The sequence below is a fragment of the Canis lupus genome, chromosome X (genome assembly GCF_011100685.1).
Source record: "Canis lupus familiaris isolate Mischka breed German Shepherd chromosome X, alternate assembly UU_Cfam_GSD_1.0, whole genome shotgun sequence".
NCBI classification, from domain to species: Eukaryota; Metazoa; Chordata; class Mammalia; order Carnivora; family Canidae; genus Canis; species Canis lupus.
In genome coordinates, this window is record NC_049260.1 from 52,657,017 (window position 1) to 52,680,707 (window position 23,691).

Below are 23,691 nucleotides of genomic sequence, written 5' to 3' on the forward strand. Positions count from 1 at the left end.
GGGGAGAAGAAGGAACAAAGACAGAGATGGAGCTGCAGAGAAACAGAAAAAGAATGTAAGAGAGCAACTGTGATGCTCATGATCCATTTATTAAAAAATAACTTGGTTTCTCTTCTGTCACCTATGTGTCTTACCTTCCTGTTTTTCGGGAAGCTGTTTCAAAGAACCTGGTTCTGGAAGCCACCCTGCAAAGAGAAGCCAATCAAATTCCATGAGTTGCTCTGGAAAACATATGAGAAACAATAGATAATGAAAAAGACAAAAAGTATAAACCACACAGGCCACCAATTGAAGGATCCACCATAGCTTGCAAAGGACCTGGGTTTGAGAAACTCAAGTATCAGAATGTGAAATGAAGGTGCCCGGCTAGCTCAGTCGGTAGAGCATGAGAATGTGAAATGACTCCGAGGCAATAGCACCCCCAACGCTGTGCCTAGGGCACAGATTCAGAATGGTCTAAGCATGTTGTTTGTTCAGGCTATTCTTGTGAGAAATAAGTGAAACAAATCCTTGGCTTCAATGTATAAATTTTTGACATTTTCATAAGTACACATAGCTACTTAATCGACATGGTAAAGGCTTTTTCTTATTTCCCCCATTTTACAATTATGGAAAACAAGAGATGTAAGAAAAAGGAATACTAGGAGGCAGTATATGAAAGGAGTCCCAAACACTGGCTGAAGAGAAACCACTCAGGCTAGTTGTGATCATACAAGGCTGGTTCTTGATAGCTGCTGTAGCCCCACTTTAGTCACTCTATACCTGGTTCCTTGGCTTCCAGCCCCACCTCAGCAAAACCTACTGGCCATCAGCTCAATTCTTACCCTGCAAGAGGCTCTCTGGAGAATCTGAGTCATTTTGGAAGATTAAAAAAAAATCATACCATTGATTTAAAAAAAAAAAAAGCCTGAAGGCATAAGTACAATGAACAAATCTGTCCATGAAATTTCTTTAGGGGCACTTGGGTGGCTCAGTGGCTGAGCGTCTGCTTTCAGCTCAGGTTGTGATCCCGGGGTCCTGGGATCAAGCCTCACATCGGCTTCCCTGTGGGAGCCTGCTTTTCCCTCTGCCTGTGTCTCTGCCTCTCTCTCTCTGTCTCTCTTGAATAAATAAATAAAGTCTTTTAAAAAAAGAAATTTCTTTAAAATCCAGTAGCAATAATAAGAAAATATGACAAATTTCCAGAGCCAAGGAAGCATGAAAACAGAAGGTAATCTTACAGAGATCAGAGCAGTGTTAGTGGAATCTCTCAGCCTTTAGTGCTGACTGAAACACTCCAAACAGAGCTTGTCTGTGACATTTCCCTGGACTATGAAGTGAATGATACCCTGGGGTTGTGCACTGTATACCCTTCACAACTATTATGGTGATCCTAAAAGAACTCCTGGTGGTCTAAGATGAACCTTAGGCCAAGGTTGAGGAACAACTCTACTTACACAGATGATGGGATTTCCCCTGCATTGCTAACCACAATATCTGGCTTTGGTTCTTGCTTTTGAGGAGTAGATGCCCGGCATGGAGGGTCTGGAGGTCTCACTGGGGGACGGATGATGGTCGGCTTTTCTCCTGGAGGTCGCGCTTTGCTGAAACTGTCAGAGTCTCCTGAAGGAGAAAACAACACCAAGAAGTTGAATGGTTAGCAAAATGGAACACTATTCATGAACAGACACCCAATATTGGAGTTATCTGGGTTACCTCCCTTAGCCCCCACTTATTTTTGGTCACTAACAACTCTGAATTTCTTTTCCATTTTTTAAAATTTTTCTATCAGCTTAATCCTTCAGAAACTCTATGTTTGAAGCCCAGCTCTAGAATTTCTATGTGTGTGAACCAGGGTATGTCATATCAATTTGCTGTCTTAGTTATTTCATCTATATAATGAAGACCAATAATACATTATCCTACAGAGATATTAAAATTTTAATTAGGAGGATGCCTGGGTGGCGCAGTGGTTGGGCGTCTGCCTTGGGCTCAGGGCGTGATCCTAAGTTCTGGGATAGAGTCCTCCATCAGGCTCCCTGCAGGGGGCCTGCTTCTCCCTCTGCCTATGTCTCTGCCTCTTTTTGTGTGTCTCTCCTGAATAAATAAATAAAATCTTTAAAAAAATTAATTAGGTACTAACATGTTTAGTACAAGCTTGGCACGTAGTTGGTCAATATCTGATGATGAATTGGAATTCGTTAAATTCAGAGTTACCAAAACTCAGCCCCTTTTGACTTACACCTTGACTATTACAGAAGTCCCCTAACTTGCCTCCCTGTCTCTATGTCTCTGGTTTCCAGGTCAGTCAGTACAAAACAAATATATATAATTCTTTATGAAATGGTTTTGGCAGGAGTTTATGACATGATGCACTTACACATTTCTGGTAGTACTGTACACTGGACTTATTCTACCTACATAACCATAAAGAAATCTGAAAGAATGTTGATGAAATACGAAATCATATATATGAGATAGGTCATATTTGTTGATCTAGTGGATCCATTTTGGGGAACAGGCCAAAGGGAATTAACCACTGAAAAACAGGAAAAACAATTGGCACAAAAACATGCTTTTTAATAGCAGAAATTTGGACCCAACTACAAAGACTAAGCAGACCAATTTTTATAAGTACTTAATCAATACATATTACACATGAACTAATAAGGATTTGGGCCAGGTCAAAAAAATATGTGCATTTAAAATAATATTAAGTGGGGGATCCCTGGGTGGCTCAGCGGTTTGGCGCCTGCCTTTGGCCCAGGGCACAATCCTGGAGTCCCGGGATCGAGTCCCACGTCGGGCTCCCAGCGTGGAGCCTGCTTCTCCCTCCTCCTGTGTCTCTGCCTCTCTCTCTCTCTCTGTCTATGATAAATAAATAAATAAATAAATATTTTAAAAAATAAAATAAAATAATATTAAGTGGAAAAAGTCCAGAAAAAGTACTCATGGCCTGATTAACATTATATGGACGTAGGCATATGTGCAACTATGCAAGCAGTGGGAGCAAGGCGGTGGTGGGGTAGGAGGACTCCAGGTTCATCTCGCCCCTCAAACACAGCTGGATAATTACCAAATAATTCTAAATACTCCAGAAATTAATATGAAGACTGACAGAACAAACTCCACAACTACAGGGAGTGGAGAAGAAGCCACATCAAAGAAGGTAGGAAGTATGAACACACCGTTTGGGGGAGAAACAGATCATGAGTGCTGCAGAAGGGAGGGAGCCATGGTCATGGGAGAAAGGCAAGAGAGAGAGGAGCATATGGGGGAATGCACCCCCATAGCCATTAGCTGGGAAAATGAGAATGGCTAATTTTCATGAGTTCTTGCAACCAGGGATTGGGGTGGGGTGGGGTATGTGTGTTAAAGACTGCTATTTTTTTTAAAGTTTTTTTAAAAAGATTTATTTATTTATTTATTTATTTATTTATTTATTTATTTATTTATTTATGATAGGCATAGAGAGAGAGAATGGCAGAGACACAGGCAGAGAGAGAAGCAGGCTCCATGCAGGGAGCCCGACGTGGGACTCGATCCAGGGACTCCAGGATCGCACCCTGGGCCAAAGGCAGGCGCCAAACCGCTGAGCCACCCAGGGATCCCCCAAGACTGCTATTTTAAAGGCTGGCAAGCTTGGCTGTGATAGAGCCCTGCGGGAGATGTCCTACTCCTAGAGAGGGGGCAGGCAAGCAACCAAGGGGCAGACAGCATAAAAATAGTTATCTGAAGAACAACTGGGGCACACAGAGGGGAGATTATTCACTCTTCCTGGAGCACCTCCCTGAGAGGCAGAGTTCAGGGATACACCTCTTTGGAGACAAAGGAGTTGGTTGGCACCATTTTCCTTCCCTACCTCTCAGCACAAATACAGAGCCATCTGCAGAGGGGCAGCTCTGCCCTTACACTGGATGCCTAACTTGCTTATACCAAGTCCCACACTCTTGTGCTCTGGCGCAACTGTTTTTCTCTGTCAAGCTCACCTCAATCCCAGCATGGTGCACTTTCCCAAGAAGACCAGCACAGGGCCCTGCCCACACCACATTCCTAACCCTAGAATTTTAACAGTCAGCAGGCTTGAAGTAATGCTCGCTAGGTGTTAAAAGCAACTGATGAATCACTAAATTCTACCACTGAAACTAATAATACAGAATATGTTAATTAAATCAAATTTAAATAAAAAAATTAACAAACAAATAATCACCTAATGAACTTTTATCTTTAATCTGGAAGATGTGTGATATAAGTCAATCGGAGAAGGACAAACATTATATGGTCTCATTCATTTGGGGAGTATAAAAAATAGTGAAAGGGAATAAAGGGGAAAGGAGAGAAAACTAGTGGGAAATATCAGAGAGGGAGACAGAACATGAGAGACTCCTAACTCTGGGAAACGAACTAGGGGTGGTGGAAGGGGAGGTGGGCAGGGGGTGGAGGTGACTGGGTGATGGGCACTGAGGGGTCACTTGATGGGATGAGCACTGGGTGTTATGCTATATGTTGGCAAATTGAACACCAATAAAAAATAAATTTATAAAAAAATTGGAAAATGCATTTGTGGTTAATATTTTTTTTTTTTTTTTTTTTTCTTTTAAAGATTTGTTTATTTGAGAGAGAGAGTGAAAGGGGAGGGCAGAGGGAGAGAGAGAGAGAGAGAGAGAGAATCCCAAGTAGACTCCCTGCTGAGGGTGGAGCACGGTGTGGCCCTCCATCCCAGGACCCTGAGATCTTGACCTGAGCAGAAATCAAGATTCCAGTGCTTAACCGACTGAGGTGTCCTTGAAGAGACTATTTTTAACACCTGCCGAATACATTGTATTTTTAAGCAAATAATTTTTTTAACTGACCATGAAGTGGGAATAAAGTCTTAGAATATTTCAAGGGAGTGAAATTAAAGTCTACATTCTGGCCACAGTGCAACTTTGTTAGATAACTAGAAAATCCCCCTGTGCTTAGAAACTTAAAATGAACTACCATGGATTTAACCCATGGATTAAAGGAGAAATCATCACGGAAATTAGAAAACAGTTGAAAGAGAATGATAAAATTTTTACATATCATAACTTGTGGAATGAAGCTAAAGTAGTACTTAGGAGAAAATGTATACTCTCAAATGCATATGTTAGGGAAAAGGGATTAAAAGTGAATGATCTAGGCATTTATCTCAAGAAATTAGGGGAACGAAACAGCAAGATAAATCCAAAGGAAGTAGAACTGTCCCAATAAAACTGGGGCAAAAACGAAAGTAGAAGTGAGGCAATAATAAAGACAAAGAGAGAAATTCTTGAAGTAGAAAGCAAACATACAGAAAATTGGTCCTTTGAAAGAATTAAGACTGACATATCTTTAGCAAGAAGACACAAATAACCAATATAAAACCAAGGAGACAGAACTGGGGAGGAGCAAGATGGCGGAAGAGTAGGGTCCCCAAATCACCTGTCCCCACCAAACTACCTAGAAAACCTTCAAATTATCCTGAAAATCTATGAATTCGGCCTGAGATTTAAAGAGAGACCAGCTGGAATGCTACAGTGAGAAGAGTTCGCGCATCTATCAAGGTAGGAAGACGGGGGGGGGGGGGGGGGGGGGGGGGGGGGGGGAAAGAAATAAAGGAACAAAGGCCTCCAAGGGGGAGGAGCCCCGCGAGGAGCCGGGCTGAGGCCGGGGCGAGTGTCCCCAGGACAGGAGAGCCCCGTCCCGGAGACGCAGGAGCTGCACCGACCTTCCCGGGGGAAAGGGGTTCGCGGGGAGGTGGAGCAGGACCCAGGAGGGCGAGGATGCCCTCGGGCTCCCGGGGACAGGAACAGAGCAACTGCGCACCCAGGAGAGTGCGCCGAGCTCCCTAAGGGCTGCAGCGCGCACGGCGGGACCCGGCGGGACCCGGAGGGACCCGGAGCAGCTGAAGGGGCTCGGGCGGCGGCTCCGCGGAGGGGGCTGCGCGGCCCCGGGAGCAGCTCGGAGGGGCTCGGGCAGAGGAAGAGGCTCCGTGCAGAGGGCGCTGCGCGGTTCCAGGAGCAGCTCGGAGGGGCTCGGGCGGCGGCTCCGCGGAGGGGGCTGCGCGGCCCGGGAGCGCGAATCCAACAGCGCAGGCTCCGGAGCACAGGGCGCCGGGACACAGCCCAGGATCCCGCCTCCCCCGGGACAGGCAGAGGCCGGGAGGGCCCAGGACAGCGAGGACGCTCCTGCCCCAGCTGAGCAGATCAGCGGCCCCGCCCCGGAGCCTCCAGGCCCTGCAGACGGAGTTCCTGCCGGAGCTGAATCCAGGTTTCCAGAGCTGCCCCGCCACTGGGGCTGTTCCTCCTGCGGCCTCACGGGGTAAACAACCCCCACTGAGCCCTGCACCAGGCAGGGGCACAGCAGCTCCCCCAACTGCTAACACCTGAAAATCAGCACAACAGGCCCCTCCCCCAGAAGATCAGCTAGACGGACAACTTCCAGGAGAAGCCAAGGACTTAAAAAACACAGAATCAGAAGATACTCCCCTGTGGTTCTTTTTTTTTTTTTTTTTTTTTGGTTTTGCTTTTTGATTTGTTTCCTTCCCCCACCCCCTTTTTTTCTCCTTTCTTTTTCTTTCTCTTTTTCTTCATTTTTTTTTCGTTTTTTTTTTTTCTTTTTCTTCCCTTTTTTTTCCCTCTTTCTCTTTTCTTTCCTTCTTTCTCTCCTCTCTTTTTCTCTTTTTCCCAATACAATCTGCTTTTGGCCACTCTGCACTGAGCAAAATGACTAGAAGGAAAACCTCACCTCAAAAGAAAGAATCAGAAACAGTCCTCTCTCCCACAGAGTTACAAAATCTGGATTACAATTCAATGTCAGAAAGCCAATTCAGAAGCACTATTATACAGCTACTGGTGGCTCTAGAAAAAAGTATAAAGGACTCAAGAGACTTCATGACTGCAGAATTTAGAGCTAATCAGGCAGAAATTAAAAATCAATTGAATGAGATGCAATCCAAACTAGAAGTCCTAACGACGAGGGTTAACGAGGTGGAAGAACGAGTGAGTGACATAGAAGACAAGTTGATAGCAAAGAGGGAAACTGAGGAAAAAAGAGACAAACAATTAAAAGACCATGAAGATAGATTAAGGGAAATAAACGACAACCTGAGGAAGAAAAACCTATGTTTAATTGGGGTTCCCGAGGGCGCCGAAAGGGCCAGAGGGCCAGAATATGTATTTGAACAAATTCTAGCTGAAAACTTTCCTAATCTGGGAAGGGAAACAGGCATTCAGATCCAGGAAATAGAGAGATCCCCCCCTAAAATCAATAAAAACCGTTCAACACCTCGACATTTAATTGTGAAGCTTGCAAATTCCAAAGATAAGGAGAAGATCCTTAAAGCAGCAAGAGACAAGAAATCCCTGACTTTTATGGGGAGGAGTATTAGGGTAACAGCAGACCTCTCCACAGAGACCTGGCAGGCCAGAAAGGGCTGGCAGGATATATTCAGGGTCCTAAATGAGAAGAACATGCAACCAAGAATACTTTATCCAGCAAGGCTCTCATTCAAAATGGAAGGAGAGATAAAGAGCTTCCAAGACAGGCAGCAACTAAAAGAATATGTGACCTCCAAACCAGCTCTGCAAGAAATTTTAAGGGGGACTCTTAAAATTCCCCTTTAAGAAGAAGTTCAGTGGAACAGTCCACAAAAACAAAGACTGAATAGGTATCATGATGACACTAAACTCATATCTCTCAATAGTAACTCTGAATGTGAACGGGCTTAATGACCCCATCAAAAGGCGCAGGGTTTCAGACTGGATAAAAAAGCAGGACCCATCTATTTGCTGTCTACAAGAGACTCATTTTAGACAGAAGGACACCTACAGCCTGAAAATAAAAGGTTGGAGAACCATTTACCATTCGAATGGTCCTCACAAGAAAGCAGGGGTAGCCATCCTTATATCAGATAAACTAAAATTTACCCCAAAGACTGTAGTGAGAGATGAAGAGGGACACTATATCATACTTAAAGGATCTATTCAACAAGAGGACTTAACAATCCTCAATATATATGCTCCGAATGTGGGAGCTGCCAAATATATCAATCAATTATTAACCAAAGTGAAGAAATACTTAGATAATAATACACTTATACTTGGTGACTTCAATCTAGCTCTTTCTATACTCGATAGGTCTTCTAAGCACAACATCTCCAAAGAAACAAGAGCTTTAAATGATACACTGGACCAGATGGATTTCACAGATATCTACAGAACTTTACATCCAAACTCAACTGAATACACATTCTTCTCAAGCGCACATGGAACTTTCTCCAGAATAGACCACATATTGGGTCACAAATCGGGTCTGAACCGATACCAAAAGATTGGGATCGTCCCCTGCATATTCTCGGACCATAATGCCTTGAAATTAGAACTAAATCACAACAAGAAGTTTGGAAGGACCTCAAACACATGGAGGTTAAGGACCATCCTGCTAAAAGATAAAAGGGTCAACCAGGAAATTAAGGAAGAATTAAAAAGATTCATGGAAACTAATGAGAATGAAGATACAACCGTTCAAAATCTTTGGGATGCAGCAAAAGCAGTCCTAAGGGGGAAATACATCGCAATACAAGCATCCATTCAAAAACTGGAAAGAACTCAAATACAAAAGCTCACCTTACACATAAAGGAGCTAGAGAAAAAACAGCAAATAGATCCTACACCCAAGAGAAGAAGGGAGTTAATAAAGATTCGAGCAGAACTTGGGATCCCTGGGTGGCGCAGCGGTTTGGCGCCTGCCTTTGGCCCAGGGCGCGATCCTGGAGACCCGGGATCGAATCCCACATCGGGCTCCCGGTGCATGGAGCCTGCTTCTCCCTCTGCCTGTGTCTCTGCCTCTCTCTCTTTCTCTCTGTGTGACTATCATAAATAAATAAATAAATAAAAATTAAAAAAAAAAAAGTCAATAAAGATTCGAGCAGAACTCAACGAAATCGAGACCAGAAGAACTGTGGAACAGATCAACAGAACCAGGAGTTGGTTCTTTGAAAGAATTAATAAGATAGATAAACCATTAGCCAGCCTTATTAAAAAGAGAGAGAAGACTCAAATTAATAAAATCATGAATGAGAAAGGAGAGATCACTACCAACACCAAGGAAATACAAACAATTTTAAAAACATATTATGAACAGCTATACGCCAATAAATTAGGCAATCTAGAAGAAATGGACGCATTCCTGGAAAGCCACAAACTACCAAAACTGGAACAGGAAGAAATAGAAAACCTGAACAGGCCAATAACCAGGGAGGAAATTGAAGCAGTCATCAAAAACCTCCCAAGACACAAGAGTCCAGGGCCAGATGGCTTCCCAGGGGAATTTTATCAAACGTTTAAAGAAGAAACCATACCTATTCTCCTAAAGCTGTTTGGAAAGATAGAAAGAGATGGAGTACTTCCAAATTCGTTCTATGAAGCCAGCATCACCTTAATTCCAAAGCCAGACAAAGACCCCGCCAAAAAGGAGAATTACAGACCAATATCCCTGATGAACATGGATGCAAAAATTCTCAACAAGATACTGGCCAATAGGATCCAACAGTACATTAAGAAAATTATTCACCATGACCAAGTAGGATTTATCCCTGGGACACAAGGCTGGTTCAACACCCGTAAAACAATCAATGTGATTCATCATATCAGCAAGAGAAAAACCAAGAACCATATGATCCTCTCATTGGATGCAGAGAAAGCATTTGACAAAATACAGCATCCATTCCTGATCAAAACTCTTCAGAGTGTAGGGATAGAGGGAACATTCCTCGACATCTTAAAAGCCATCTATGAAAAGCCCACAGCAAATATCATTCTCAATGGGGAAGCACTGGGAGCCTTTCCCCTAAGATCAGGAACAAGACAGGGATGTCCACTCTCACCACTGCTATTCAACATAGTACTGGAAGTCCTAGCCTCAGCAATCAGACAACAAAAAGACATTAAAGGCATTCAAATTGGCAAAGAAGAAGTCAAACTCTCCCTCTTCGCCGATGACATGATACTCTACATAGAAAACCCAAAAGTCTCCACCCCAAGATTGCTAGAACTCATACAGCAATTCGGTAGCGTGGCAGGATACAAAATCAATGCCCAGAAGTCAGTGGCATTTCTATACACTAACAATGAGACTGAAGAAAGAGAAATTAAGGAGTCAATCCCATTTACAATTGCACCCAAAAGCATAAGATACCTAGGAATAAACCTCACCAAAGATGTAAAGGATCTATACCCTCAAAACTATAGAACACTTCTGAAAGAAATTGAGGAAGACACAAAGAGATGGAAAAATATTCCATGCTCATGGATTGGCAGAATTAATATTGTGAAAATGTCAATGTTACCCAGGGCAATATACACATTTAATGCAATCCCTATCAAAATACCATGGACTTTCTTCAGAGAGTTAGAACAAATTATTTTAAGATTTGTGTGGAATCAGAAAAGACCCCGAATAGCCAGGGGAATTTTAAAAAAGAAAACCATAGCTGGGGGCATCACAATGCCAGATTTCAGGTTGTACTACAAAGCTGTGGTCATCAAGACAGTGTGGTACTGGCACAAAAACAGACACATAGATCAGTGGAACAGAATAGAGAATCCAGAAGTGGACCCTGAACTTTATGGGCAACTAATATTCGATAAAGGAGGAAAGACTATCCATTGGAAGAAAGACAGTCTCTTCAATAAATGGTGCTGGGAAAATTGGACATCCACATGCAGAAGAATGAAACTAGACCACTCTCTTGCACCATACACAAAGATAAACTCAAAATGGATGAAAGATCTAAATGTGAGACAAGATTCCATCAAAATCCTAGAGAAGAACACAGGCAACACCCTTTTTGAACTCGGCCATAGTAACTTCTTGTGGTTAATATTTTGAAAAATTTGGGCAGCCCGGGTGGCTCAGCAGTTTGGCGCCGCCTTCAGCCCAGGGCCTGATCCTGGAGACCTGGAATTGAGTCCCTGCTTCTCCCTCTGCCTCTCTCTTTCTCTCTGCTCTCTGTGTGTCTCATGAATAAATAAATAAAATCTTAAAAAAATATTTTGAAAAATTAACTATACTACCCTTTTTGATTTGCCAAAATGATGGAGGGACCTGCTGGCATTTGAAATGATAGATCAATAATGCTGGACACTCCAGACAAGGAAGAACTATCTCACCAACTTATGTTTCGTGATGAGTACATTGTCATGGCAGTTATACATACATTGAACATAATACTGTAGTATTGTGCATAGATCATTTTTTCCCAAATTTTCATTAATGTTATTACATATAAAATTTATCTAGAAATGAAGAAGTCAATGGCTTCCCATATAGATGTCTTCAGAAAAATCTGTGTAAATGATCTGAATTTAAGAAACTAGAGAAACCCAAATATGGAAGCAGAGTTTACTTATAAAAAAGAAAAACAACCACTTTTCTCCCGGCACTGTTCTGGGTGTGCTAGAGGGTGTAAAAATGAATAAAATATGACTCTTGCTCTTAAAAAAATAAAGTCAGTAGGCTTTCTGAGAGAGAGCCCAGAGGGCACTGTGCTGCTCCTGAAGAGAAGGCAGTATGACAGTAAGCAAGATAAGTCAGAGAAAGTCAAATACCATGATTTCTTTAATATGTGGCATTTAGGAAACAAAACAAATAATCACAGGAGTAAAAAACTGAGTTGCACACCAAGAAACACTCTTTTTTAAAATTAAAATTCAATTAGCCAACATATAGTACATCATTAGTTTCAGATATAGTGTTCAAAATTTATCAGTTGTGTATAACATCCAGTGCTCATCATATCACGTGCCCTCCTTGATTCCCATCACCCAGTTACCCCATCCCCTAACCCACTTCTCTTCCAGCAACCCTCAGTTGGTTTCCCAGGGTTAAGAGTCTCTCATAGTTTGTTTCCCTCTCTGATTTCTTTCATTCAGTTTTCCCTCCCTTTTCCTATGATCCATTGTTCTGTTTCTTATATTCCACATATGAGTGAAACCATATAATTATCTTTCTCTGATTGATTTATTTAACTCAATCAAATACCCTCCAGTTCCATCCACGTTGATGTAAACGATAAGTATTCATCCTTTCTGATAGCTCAGTAATATTCCATTGTATATACACACTACATCTTTTATCCTTTCATCTGCTGATGGACATCTCAACTCTTTCCACAGTTTTGCTATTGTGGACATTGCTGCTATGAACATTGGGGTGCAGGTCCCCTTTGTTTTACTACATTTGTATCTTTAGGGTATACCTAGTTGAACAATTGCTGGGTTGTAGGGTTGCTCTATTTTTAGCTTCTTGAGAACCCTCCATACTAAAGAAACAGACAATTATAGAGAACAAACTGATGGTTACCAGCAGGGAGGTGGAGGGGGATGAGTAAATAGGTGATGGGGATTAAGGAGTGCACTTGCGATGAGCACAGGATATAGTATGTAAGTGTTGGATTGGTAAATTCTACACCTGAAACTAATACTACACTGTATATTAACTAACTAGAATTTAGACAAAAACAAAAAAATATAGAGAAATATGATGTCAGTAGATTTTTATATTTCTTGATTTTTTGTTTAGTATGTCTTGTCTTTATATTTTCAAGTTTTCTTCTATAAAATTTTAAGGTAAATATAAAAAATATTAACTTTAATCCATGTATACTGTTACAAGGTTTACCCTAAGTATTTAGACACTGTTTTTCTTAAAGATTTTCTCAGTAACTATAAAATGTGTAGGATAAAGGTCAAATTTCTTTTTTTTTAAAGATTTTATTTATTTATTCATGAGAGACACACACAGCAAGAGAGAGAGGCAGAGACACAGGCAGAGGGAGAAGCAGGCTCCATGCAGGGAGCCCGACGCGGGACTCAATCCCAGGTCTCCAGGATCACGCCCCGGGCCGAAGGCAGCACTAAACTGCTGAGCCACCCGGGATGCCCAAAGGTCAAATTTCTTAATATAAATTCAAGGCTCTCTAGAAGCCGCTCCCAAATTATAATCACAGGCAGCAAATCTGGACTTTGCTTCCAGTTCTACTCTAGTCAAACTAGTCTCCTAGTTTCCCTATCAAAGCACGTCCTTGATTCTTACTTTTAGGTCAGTATGTTATAGTGGAGAGTACCAAAAGTTTGGAGTTTAGTAGGTGTGATTTTGAGGCCTTTTTCTGCTACTTCCAAGGATGGGACTCTGGGCAGTTATTTCTCCTTTTTGACCATTGATGTCTTCATCTGAAAAGCGGCTATAATAACCTCTCCCCACTAGGTGATTATAAGGACTAAATTAATCTATTGAGAGTGCCTAGCATACAGAGTGGGTAAGTGTTAGACTGTTTTGCTTCCTGCGTGATATATGCCCCAGTTCTCATGTCTTATCTGTACTATAACTATCCCTCAAAAGAGGTCAGATTTCACCCTTCTGAACAGTTCAGTTGGTATTGGTGATTTCCATCCCTATAAACACTCATGAAGTACTCATATATTGCCTTATCGATTTTTTAAATTCCCCCAGCTAACCAGCCATTCTGGTGAGGGAGACAGATGTGAAAAGAGATAATGATAATACAGTGTGGGGATCCCTGGGTGGCTCAGCGGTTGAGCATCTGCCTTCAGCCCACGGCGTGATCCTGGAATCCTGGGATCGAGTCCCACATCAGGCTCCCTGCGTGGAGCCTGCTTCTCCCTCTGCCTATGTCTCTACCTCTCTGTGTGTCTCTCATGAATAAATAAATAAAATCTTTAAAAAAATAATACAGTGTGATTGGTGTTCTAATGGAGGAATTGTGTATACACATACAAATTCTGTCTCCCCATTTAGATTGTATCTTGGATTTCTGAATATGCCATTCTCCTTAGCACCAGGCTGGGTGCACAGAATTGCAGCTAAGAAATGACCAAAATTATAATAGTTTTTCTATCACACTTTGTATCATCCAAAGCACTCTTCCAGATAACTATTTGATATTCACAATAAGCTTGGGAGGGGAAAAAGTGATGGGTCTTATCTTCTTCATTTCATAGAAAATAAAACTGAGGTTCAGAAAAATGAACTAATTCATTCTCAGTCACATAGGTAAGTGATAGAGTGAGGATTGAAACCCCTATCTCTTGTTTCTGCACCCACTGTTTTTCCTAGTGCTTGATGTATTGTTATTATTAGTCATATAACAATTATAAATAGTAAAAATAATAGTAATGGTAATAAAATAACTGTAAAACTTTTGGCTGTCTTTTATTGAACACCTGTTCTGTTCTAGACACTGGAATACTATACTCAGTATTTTATGCATATATTCTCATTTAACATGGGTCATAACATTCCAAGGTAGGAAGTATTATTACTATTCTACAGTTGTGAAAACAGAGACACAGAGATAAGAAGTAACCTCATAGGTAATTGGCAATAGATTCAGATGCATCTGATTTTTGAAGTCCATGTGGTCCCAAATACCAGTGGTCTTCAATCCTGACTATACATTGGGAACATTAAAATCAATATTGAGGGACGCCTGGGTGGCTCAGTGATTTAGTGCCTGCCTTCGGCTCAGGAGTGATCCTGGAGTCCCGGGATCAAGTACCATGTCAGGCTCCCTGCATGGAGCCTGCTTCTCCCTCTGCCTGTGTCTCTGCCTCTCTTGCTCTCTCTCTCTCTCTCATGAATAAATAAATAAAAATATTTTTAAAAATAAAAATAAAATCAACATTGAGTGGGAAAAATTAGAGAGGGTGACAGAACATGAGGGACTCCTAACTCTGGGAAATGAACAAGGGGTAATGGAAGGGGAGACAGGCGGGGGGATGGGATGACTAGGTGACAGGCACTGAGGGGGGGCACATGACGGGATGAACACCAGCTGTTATACTATATGTTGGCAAATCTAACTCCAATAAAAAATATACAAAAAATAAAAAATAAAATCCTAAAAAAAAAAACCATATAGTATCTGGATCCTATCCCCAGAGAACCTAATTTAATTGATTGGGTTAGGACTTGGGTATGGATATTTTTAAAAGCTCCCCAGGTGGGAAGCCTGGGTGGTGCAGTTCGTTGAGCATACAACGCTTGGTTTTAGCTCAGATCTTGATCTCAGGTTTGTGAGATCGAGCCCCAAGTTGGGCTCTGTGCTGGGCATAGTCTGCTTGAATTTCTCTCTTCCTCTCCCTCTGCCCCTCCCCCCATGCTTCCTTTCTCTAAAATAAATAAATAAGTAGATAGATAGATAAATAAATAAATAAATAAATAAATCTTTTAAAAAAATCCCAAAATAGTTCCCAGATGATGTTATGTGTAGCCAGAGTTAGGAACCACTAGGCCAACATGATGCTAACTTGGTTACTGCAGATCAAAATGACCAGAGCTGATAATGCTGGATAGTGGAGGGGGTATTGGAAAGGAAGTATATGCTGTAGTCAGGGCTTAGAAAAGACCTCTACCCAAACCTGTATCCATTTTAGGGTGATTGGTTTTCTTTATGAGAGAACCAGATGATGCCCCCTAAAATATGAATCCCATTTCTTTCCAACTTAAAGCCATATCCAAATGGACACCAACCCAAGGCCTTGGAAAACAAACATCCTTAGCCTTGTATCCTCTCAGACTCTTTATTGATGATTCATTACAAGTCAAACTTTGAAGTCACAGCAAAGGGATTTATTGGTTGAAAGGTCCCAGTGTTGTTCTCTCTTATCTCTAATTTGCCACAGTAAAACTACAATGTCAAACTGAGGAGGTAGAGATGGAAGAGAACTATAACTGGGAGTCAAGAGACCTAGATTCCAGTCTTAATACTAAAACTAACTTGCTGTGTGACCTTGACAAGATCACTTCAATTCCTGTGCAATGTGGACTTGAACTGATTTATAGATCAATAGTTCCATGATATAAGTCTATAGACCTATATCTCTCCCTCCTGACTTTTAAATGCTGCTTTTTGAGTGCTCCAGAAGCCAGTTCTGCTCATGTACTTAACCAGGTTGAAAAAAATCTCTTGATAGATTTAGATTTTGATTCCATGGTTCCCTGTTATCTGCAGAATAAACTCAAGCATTTTTAACATTCAGGTCACTATCCTCTTCCACTTGGTTTCAACTGATCTTTCTCATCTACCTTTCCACAATTTCTCTTCACATATTCTACTGGCAACATAGACAGTATTATTTGTTGTTCCTAGACATATCTCACAATTGATCATATTTTCCCCAGATTCCCTTTACCCTATTCCTACATGCCTAAATTTACATCATTTACCAAGATTCAGCTTAAGTGTGTCAAGCTTCAGATGCTCCCAATTCTTTTATTAGACTCCTAAGGCACTAATCATCTTATACTTTGAATAAGGGCTCTTTGTTTTGGTGGCTCTATGTTCCCTATTAGAATGGGAGCAACTTAATAGCAAGATCAAGGTGGGATTCATTTTTGTATTCACTAAAAGCCTAAGTAAATTACTTTGCACAAAACTGGTATTCAATAAATATTAATTAAGTAAAGAAAAATGTAGTTCAGTACATTAGAAGGACACCATAAAGAGATTTTCTTTTTTAAGTTCCCAGTTGTGATATCTTTGACACATACACAAACATGATATGGCCAAATTTCAGGACTATTCCGAAACCTAAATTAAAAGGTTTTCAATAGGCTGAGTGTTTCTCGAGGCCTTTTGTGCTCAATCTTCTGCTTTCACAAGTGATGTGAGATAGTTTTGTCCTCTAGGGGCTTAAAACAGAGTTGGACATTGAAGTTATACATATGGGAAATAAATGTGAATACTGTAACTCAGCATCCATATTAAGGGGTCAAACTCGAATGTCAAAATAAACGAGGTAATGTAGAGTTCCATGGGGGCATAACTCTAAGAAGACTTCACAGAAGGAATAGGACTTGAGGTGGACCTTAAGGGATGGCTAAAATCCTTTCTTGTCCCTTCTACTCAACAATGGTTCTCCTCTTAGTGTTTGGCAAGGTCAGAGAAAGTTTGAGGGTAGAAAGAGTAGCTCTGAGCTCTTTGATGACATCTACATTTGAGGCTTGAGGCTTCTCATAGGCTCTAAAATACAGAAGAGTAAACATGTACCATTTTCTATGGCTGCCATTTCCTGAGAGGTTGTTATCCATCCAGTAGCAATATGATTTTTTGAACTTCTATTGTATTATTGCATAAAAGTATTTTATACTTAATCTTACTTTATACTCACAAAAAGGTTTCTTACAAGGTAGGCATTGTCCCCATTTACAGTTAATAAAACTGGCTCAAAGAAGTTAAGCTTATCTAAGATTATGTAGCTAGTACTAGCTTCCTATAAAAGCAAAACAACTGCTACCACTTACTGAGTACTCATGTGCAAAGCAAATAGATACCTCATTCCATTGTTGCAGCAATCCTATGGGCATAATTATTATCTTCATTTTACAAATGAGAAAACTAAGACTCAGAGAGATTGTGGCTTGCCAAAGGTCTCACAGCTCTGAGGCAGAGCTAGGATTCAAAATCACACCTGGAAGACTCTGAAGCCTATTACATCTGAGACTTCACTAAGCATTCTGAGCCAATGATCTTTCTACCAAACAATACTTCTTCCTAATTTCTTTTTAACTTTGGTCTGCAACCTACTTTTAGTACAAATTTGACTTCCCCCTCCAACCCAACCTCTTCTCTCCCTCCCCATTCTCTGTAAAATGACCATAACCAATCTTAGAACTTGTTGATTTCTTAGTACCTCATGGCCATCAGTCTTCAACCTTAAACAACTTTCTTCTACCTTTCCTTATATTCATCTATATGCCACCTGAGAGCACAATAAGAGGAAGTTCTTTCTCCTTGTAGATTCTGCGGCTTGTCTAGTATCATTTCTTACTTTCTATGAAATTCTGCCATGCTCATCTGAAAGCCTCTCCTCTTTGTAGTTGCTAATTATTCTTTTGGATCATTTGAGAGTTAGGCTCCAGGAATGGAAGGGAATGAAAACAAAACACACTGGATTACTAAAGCATAACTAATCCAAACAAGCGAATGGGGGATAAGGCCAGCACAGCCAATTATTGCAGAAACAGATCTGTTTCTAATACTTCTGGAGCAGATGCAAATGCTACTCATTGTGATAGTTACCTCAGTGGAGAATTGATGGTCCTGTGGCAAGTAAGGCCTTACAAGCACTTTTTCTCCAAACCCTAAAACATGCCATCAGAATGCAGTCTTTTCTCTCTAGTCAAGACAAAGGAAAGAGCTAAGAAAGGCCCCTGAACATATATATTATAGGTATCCAGTGTGGATATATTCTTCACTTTTATATCAGAACCTGAGACAGAGTGAAGGGCTCCTTGCCCCATGCTCCCACTGGAATTTATTCTCACCCCCATCGGAACATGGAACACACTAGACTAGGACTGATTGCTTATATGTCAGCCTCACCATAAACCTTTGGAGGGCAGGGACCATGGCCTTTTCATCCTTTTCTCTCCCATTGCATAACACTATGTCTGAATACAAACAAATGCATGTAAATATATTATCTTCCCCATCCTACTCTCCAAAGAAAGGTCCTAAGTTCCTTTGTAGAAATGACACAAAAGTCCTCTCCAAAGCTAGGCCTGGTTAGAGCAGTGATATCAAAGGAAGATAAGATATTGGCTTGTATACTTTTGCTCTCCTCAAAGCTAATGCCCCTTAGAAAATAGGAAGGAGAAGATAGCTAAAGCCATTTAAGACATAAAAATGTGGTACTCAAGAAGCCAAGGTTCAAGCTCCGTCTCTATATCTTATAATATGTGTGACTCTGGGAAGTTGTTTCACTTCTCTAAGCCTCAGTTTTTCCTTAATGGGGAAATGAATGTGAAATGAGGGGAAAACCCTATTTCATAGGCATATCACAATTATAAGATGAAATAGGAAAAGGGAAAGTATCCAATTCTATGTCTGGAACAGAAAGGAGCCCTCGACAAAATTATATCACCAAATGATATTGATTTATATATATACAAATTACATATAAATTATTTATAAATTATATATAAATATAAATTATTTATAAATTATATATAACTATAAATTATATATAAGTATATATATTTATATTTTTATATAAAATATACATAAACCAATCACCCTAAGATGGATACAGGTTTGGGTAGAGGTCTTTTCTAAGCCCTGACTACAGCATATACTTCCTTTCCAATACCCCCTCCACTATCCAGCATTATCAGCTCTGGTCATTTTGATCTGCAGTGACCAAGTTAGCATCATGTTGGCCTAGTGGTTCCTAACTCTGGCTACACATAACATCATCTGGGAGCTATTTTGGGATTTTTAAAAAGATTTATTTATTTATTTATTTATTTATTTATTTATCTACTTATTTATTTATTTATTTTAGAGAAAGGAAGCGTGGGGGAGGGGCAGAGGGAGAGGAAGAGAGAAATTCAAGCAGACTATGCCCAGCACAAAGCCCAACGTGGGGCTCGATCTCACAACCTGAGATTAAGATCTGAGCTAAAACCAAGCGTTACTGGATGGCAGATGGTGGGTGATGGACTAAATGGGTGATGGGTATTAAGGAAGGTACTTATGAGGACCACTGGGTATTATATGTAAGTGATGGATAACTAAATGCTGTTCCTAAAACTAATGTTACAATATATGTTAACTAAATGGAATTTAAACAAAAACTTGAAAAATCAAACAAACAAAACAAAGAGGCAACTACATCAGAAGTTTGGCTAATTTTTCACCAATGCCAGAACACTACCTCAGTTTTGTTTTCTGTGGCTAAGGCTGGAGGCATGGAGCTTTGAAAAGAGTGGCATCACACTAGCCTGTTGCTCACTGATTTAAGGTAGAAAGCAAAACTAGGCAATGATGTGGCCCAAATTTAGATAGTCTGGCTAATACTGGATAGTTAAGATCAGTACTTACATTAACTGAAACTATGAGTTCCTGCCAGCAGTCTGGAGCAGGACTGTGGAGGAACAGGAAAGGGGAATGCCTCTGAAATTTAACTTTGCAGTAGACAATGGTTAGGGAGGGCTAAATTACTGTGTGTGCTCAGTTTATAGGATCTGGCTGACCCCAAGACTTGGCAGCAGGCAAGACAAACTTCACTGTGATGAATATAATTTGAGTTACCCAACTCTTTACCAGACTGATGTGAAGATCAACACATGACTTATAAATTGAAGCAGTGTCTATATAGAAGTCTGGCCTTAATTGGTTATTTCCCTGAATAAGCGAATCTTAGGAAGGAGGAAGGCAAGGAAAGGGAATTATGTAACATATCTTTAATATTGTTTATATGGCAGGTATTTTGTTATTTCTTTTAACCCTAGCAATAATTCTGTGGGATGAGCTATTTCTCCTATTTATGGATATATAAACCAAGGTGTGCAGAGATTAAATAACTTAACTATTAATCATACAGACAAATGCATCAGTGGGTCAAGCCAAAGAATTCACAGAGTTAGTTATTTAGTGGAAATCTTATGGACTCCCATAGAATAACTTTTACTGAATTGTGCTCTGAGACAATGCCATCATCCTATATTTTTTATAGGATTTATAGGTTTTTATATGCAAAAATCCTTGAGAGAAAATGCTTCTTAGAAGTATTCTCTGGTCTCAAAAATGGATGTTTTGCTTTATTTAAACAATTTGCTTATTGTTACCTTAAGAACATATACTTATTTATTTATTTAAAAATATTTTTAAAGATATTATTATTTATTTGAGAGACAGAGAGTAAGTGAGTGAGAGAAAACATGAGTGGGGAGAGGGGCAGAGTGAGAGGAAGAAGCAGACTCCCCATTGACCAGGGAGCCCACCATGAGCAGGGACTCTAGGATCTGACTTAAGCCAAAGGCAGATGCTTAACTAAATTAGCCACTTAGGTGCCCCCAAGAACATGGATTTATATAACCATTAAGTTCTTTCTCTTTTCATTTTCTCTAGAAATTTTGGAGCCAAATCTGTGACGCTGCTGCAGTAAATGTGTAAGTCTTCATAGCAAACATTTTGTGTACTAACTCCATTCTTTCCATATCCCTACTATCCTACCTATTTCCCCTCTCTTGGCTTCATTTTTTCTCACCTGTACTCTCTAGAATCTAAGGTAGAAATCAACAAACATTTTCTGTAAAGTATTAGATAGCTAATATTTTAGGACTTGTAGCTCATAAGATCTCTGTTGCTACTACTTAATTCTGCTGTTTCAGTATGAAAGCAACTTTAGACAATATGAAATGAGGGGTGTATTTCTGCTGATGGATATAGAAACTTGAATTTCATATAATTTTCATGTGTCATGAAATATTATTTTTCTTTTGATTGTTTTCAATCACTTAAGGCCATAGTTTGCTAAACTCTGATATATGCTTCAAGAGAGCAGGGACTTTGTATGGCCTATTAATTCTTATATTCTCAACACCTAGAATGGGGTTGCACTCAATAAGTACTTAATAAGTACTTGTTGAATTAATTATTCTTACTATTTTTAAGTTCTTACATTTTCTATATTGTGAAAGCCTTAAATCCAGTCTGGAATAGGACAGGATAAAAAACAAGGCACATTTTAAGAAGGTCATCTAGCTAGATAGAAAGTAAAATCCATAATTTGAATCTAAGCCTCTGTGATATCAAAGTCCTTATTCTGTCCATTATACTGTATTATCTTTTTTTTAATTTTTATTTATTTATGATAGTCACAGAGAGAGAGAGAGAGAGGCAGAGACACAGGCAGAGGGAGAAGCAGGCTCCATGCACTGGGAGCCCGACGTGGGATTCGATCCCAGGTCTCCAGGATCGCGCCCTGGGCCAAAGGCAGGCGCCAAACCGCTGCGCCACCCAGGGATCCCTGTATTATCTTCATAGAATTATTTACCCTCTCCAGATACCTTCTGGCATAGCCTCAATCTCCAAACATGAGTCTCCAATAAAATTTACCAAAGTCAGCCACATCTTGAATTTGTAATTTAAAAAGTCCAGAGTTTTTCAGAAGTTGTGCCCCTTTGTCCCTATTTTGACTAATCTGAAAAATGAGAATGAGAAACCATCAGTTCACCATTTCAAAGCTTCTTATAAGAAGGTAAAGTAAAAGTTCTGCCTTATTGGAAATAACACAGGTAAAATTGAGATCCCAGTTCTGCCAGTTAGTAGCTGTGAACCTTTGGCAAGTCACTTAGCCAAAGATCCTCAGTTTTCTAGTAGGACAAAAAATAGTAATACATTTTTCACAGCAAGGTTGTGAGGATAGAAAATAGTTTGTCAGTGCCAGGGACATAGTTAATGTCAACAGCAGCAATAATAATATTGATAAAAAATCATTATTGTTAATTTATTCTACTAATAATAAATGCCTACCTTCTGACTATCAGGCATTGTTCTAAGCACTTGGGATATAGAGGTAAATAAATAGGCCTCAAATCCTCACCCTCATTAAGTTTACACTCTAGTGATTATTGTGAATGGCTTTTATGTTCTTATCCACCATTCCACTATTAGTGGTAGTAAACTGGAAACAGATTCCTACTTAAATATCTACAACCTCAGAAACATCTTAAGGTACAAAATAATCGGTTTCAATTCTGATTCCAAAGGGATTCCCAAGCACTTACCCTCCTTGTGGTGAGTCAGGGGCCGAGGAGCTGGTCTCTTTATGTGGAAGGAGGGGGTTTTAGTGGGCCCAGAGCCTGTCACAGGTCCGTTGGTGGCCTTTGGTATGGCCTTGGTCCCTCTGTCTTGCAGCCTAGACACCAACTTCCCCACATCCACTTCAGGACAGGACTCCAACTTGCCATCTGAAACAGGCCTGATGCTTGGAGACTTTCTCCCAGTGTCAGTTTCCCCACTCCTCTGAAAAGGCAGTTTGGGGTGCTGTGGAAGCTTGGAGGGTTCTATACTGCTTGTGATAATACCATTTGGTGTTTGATGTTGGATATCATCTAGGAAAAGATGGTGCAAAGAGGGAAGATTAATGCTAATTTTATTATCATTTCATTTTTATACATGCACACATAATATTGAAGAATTTTATACATTTTCAATGGAGGTATTATTGTGGAACAAATCACTGATATCTTGCAAAATCAATCTCTACCTACCTCAATCCATGTGGAGTCACAGATTCCATCAAATAGGAATTCAGTTCAAGATCTGAGTTTGATTTTTACCACCACAATCCAATAAAACCATAATATGCCAAGATGCTTTATTCAAAGGGATATATACCTTAAATGGGACTTAAGAGTCCTCAATTATAATTCTTTCTGAAGAGACATCAGTTAATCCTTAACTATTTCTATTTCTTTCAAAAGTAATTTGTTAAAGCCTCTCAAATTTAAAGTTAATAAACTTAACAGAATTTAACTTCATTCTCCATCCTCATAAAAAAACCTCCAACTAGCTACTTTATGTTCTTCCCTTAGCTTTTGTGGTCCACAATTTCTTGTGACAATTATTCCTGTTTTTCAGTTCTGATTCTTACTTAAAGCTTTGAGACTCTAATGAGAGCCAAGGATACTCTCCCTAGACAAATTTACTATACAAATATATGAAAAAAAATTAAAACTAATTTTAAGAGATTCAGAGTCCCTTAAAAATGTTAGCTCCTGTTGAGAACTCCTGCTGTAAGGAAACTGTCACCTTTCTTCATAATAGAAAACATAGATTAGAGTGCAGAGGTTAAGAATAGTGGTTCTAGTTGGCTAAATGAGACTTGAGAAACATGTCGA

At 40.1% G+C, this 23,691-nt stretch overlaps 1 protein-coding gene across 5 annotated transcripts in view; it reads right to left on the reverse strand.

The window, feature by feature from the left end:
* OPHN1 (oligophrenin 1) overlaps positions 1–23,691 on the reverse strand; it is a 526,295-nt gene that overhangs the window by 13,186 nt on the left and 489,418 nt on the right. For all 5 annotated transcript variants that reach the window (XM_038587601.1, XM_038587598.1, XM_038587599.1 and 2 more), the window contains 3 exons: positions 22,576–22,902; positions 1,437–1,602; positions 135–185 (listed from right to left, as the gene is read on the reverse strand). In XM_038587601.1, coding sequence (XP_038443529.1) covers positions 135–185; positions 1,437–1,602; positions 22,576–22,902 — 544 coding nt within the window. The remainder of the gene's footprint in view (positions 1–134; positions 186–1,436; positions 1,603–22,575; positions 22,903–23,691) is intronic.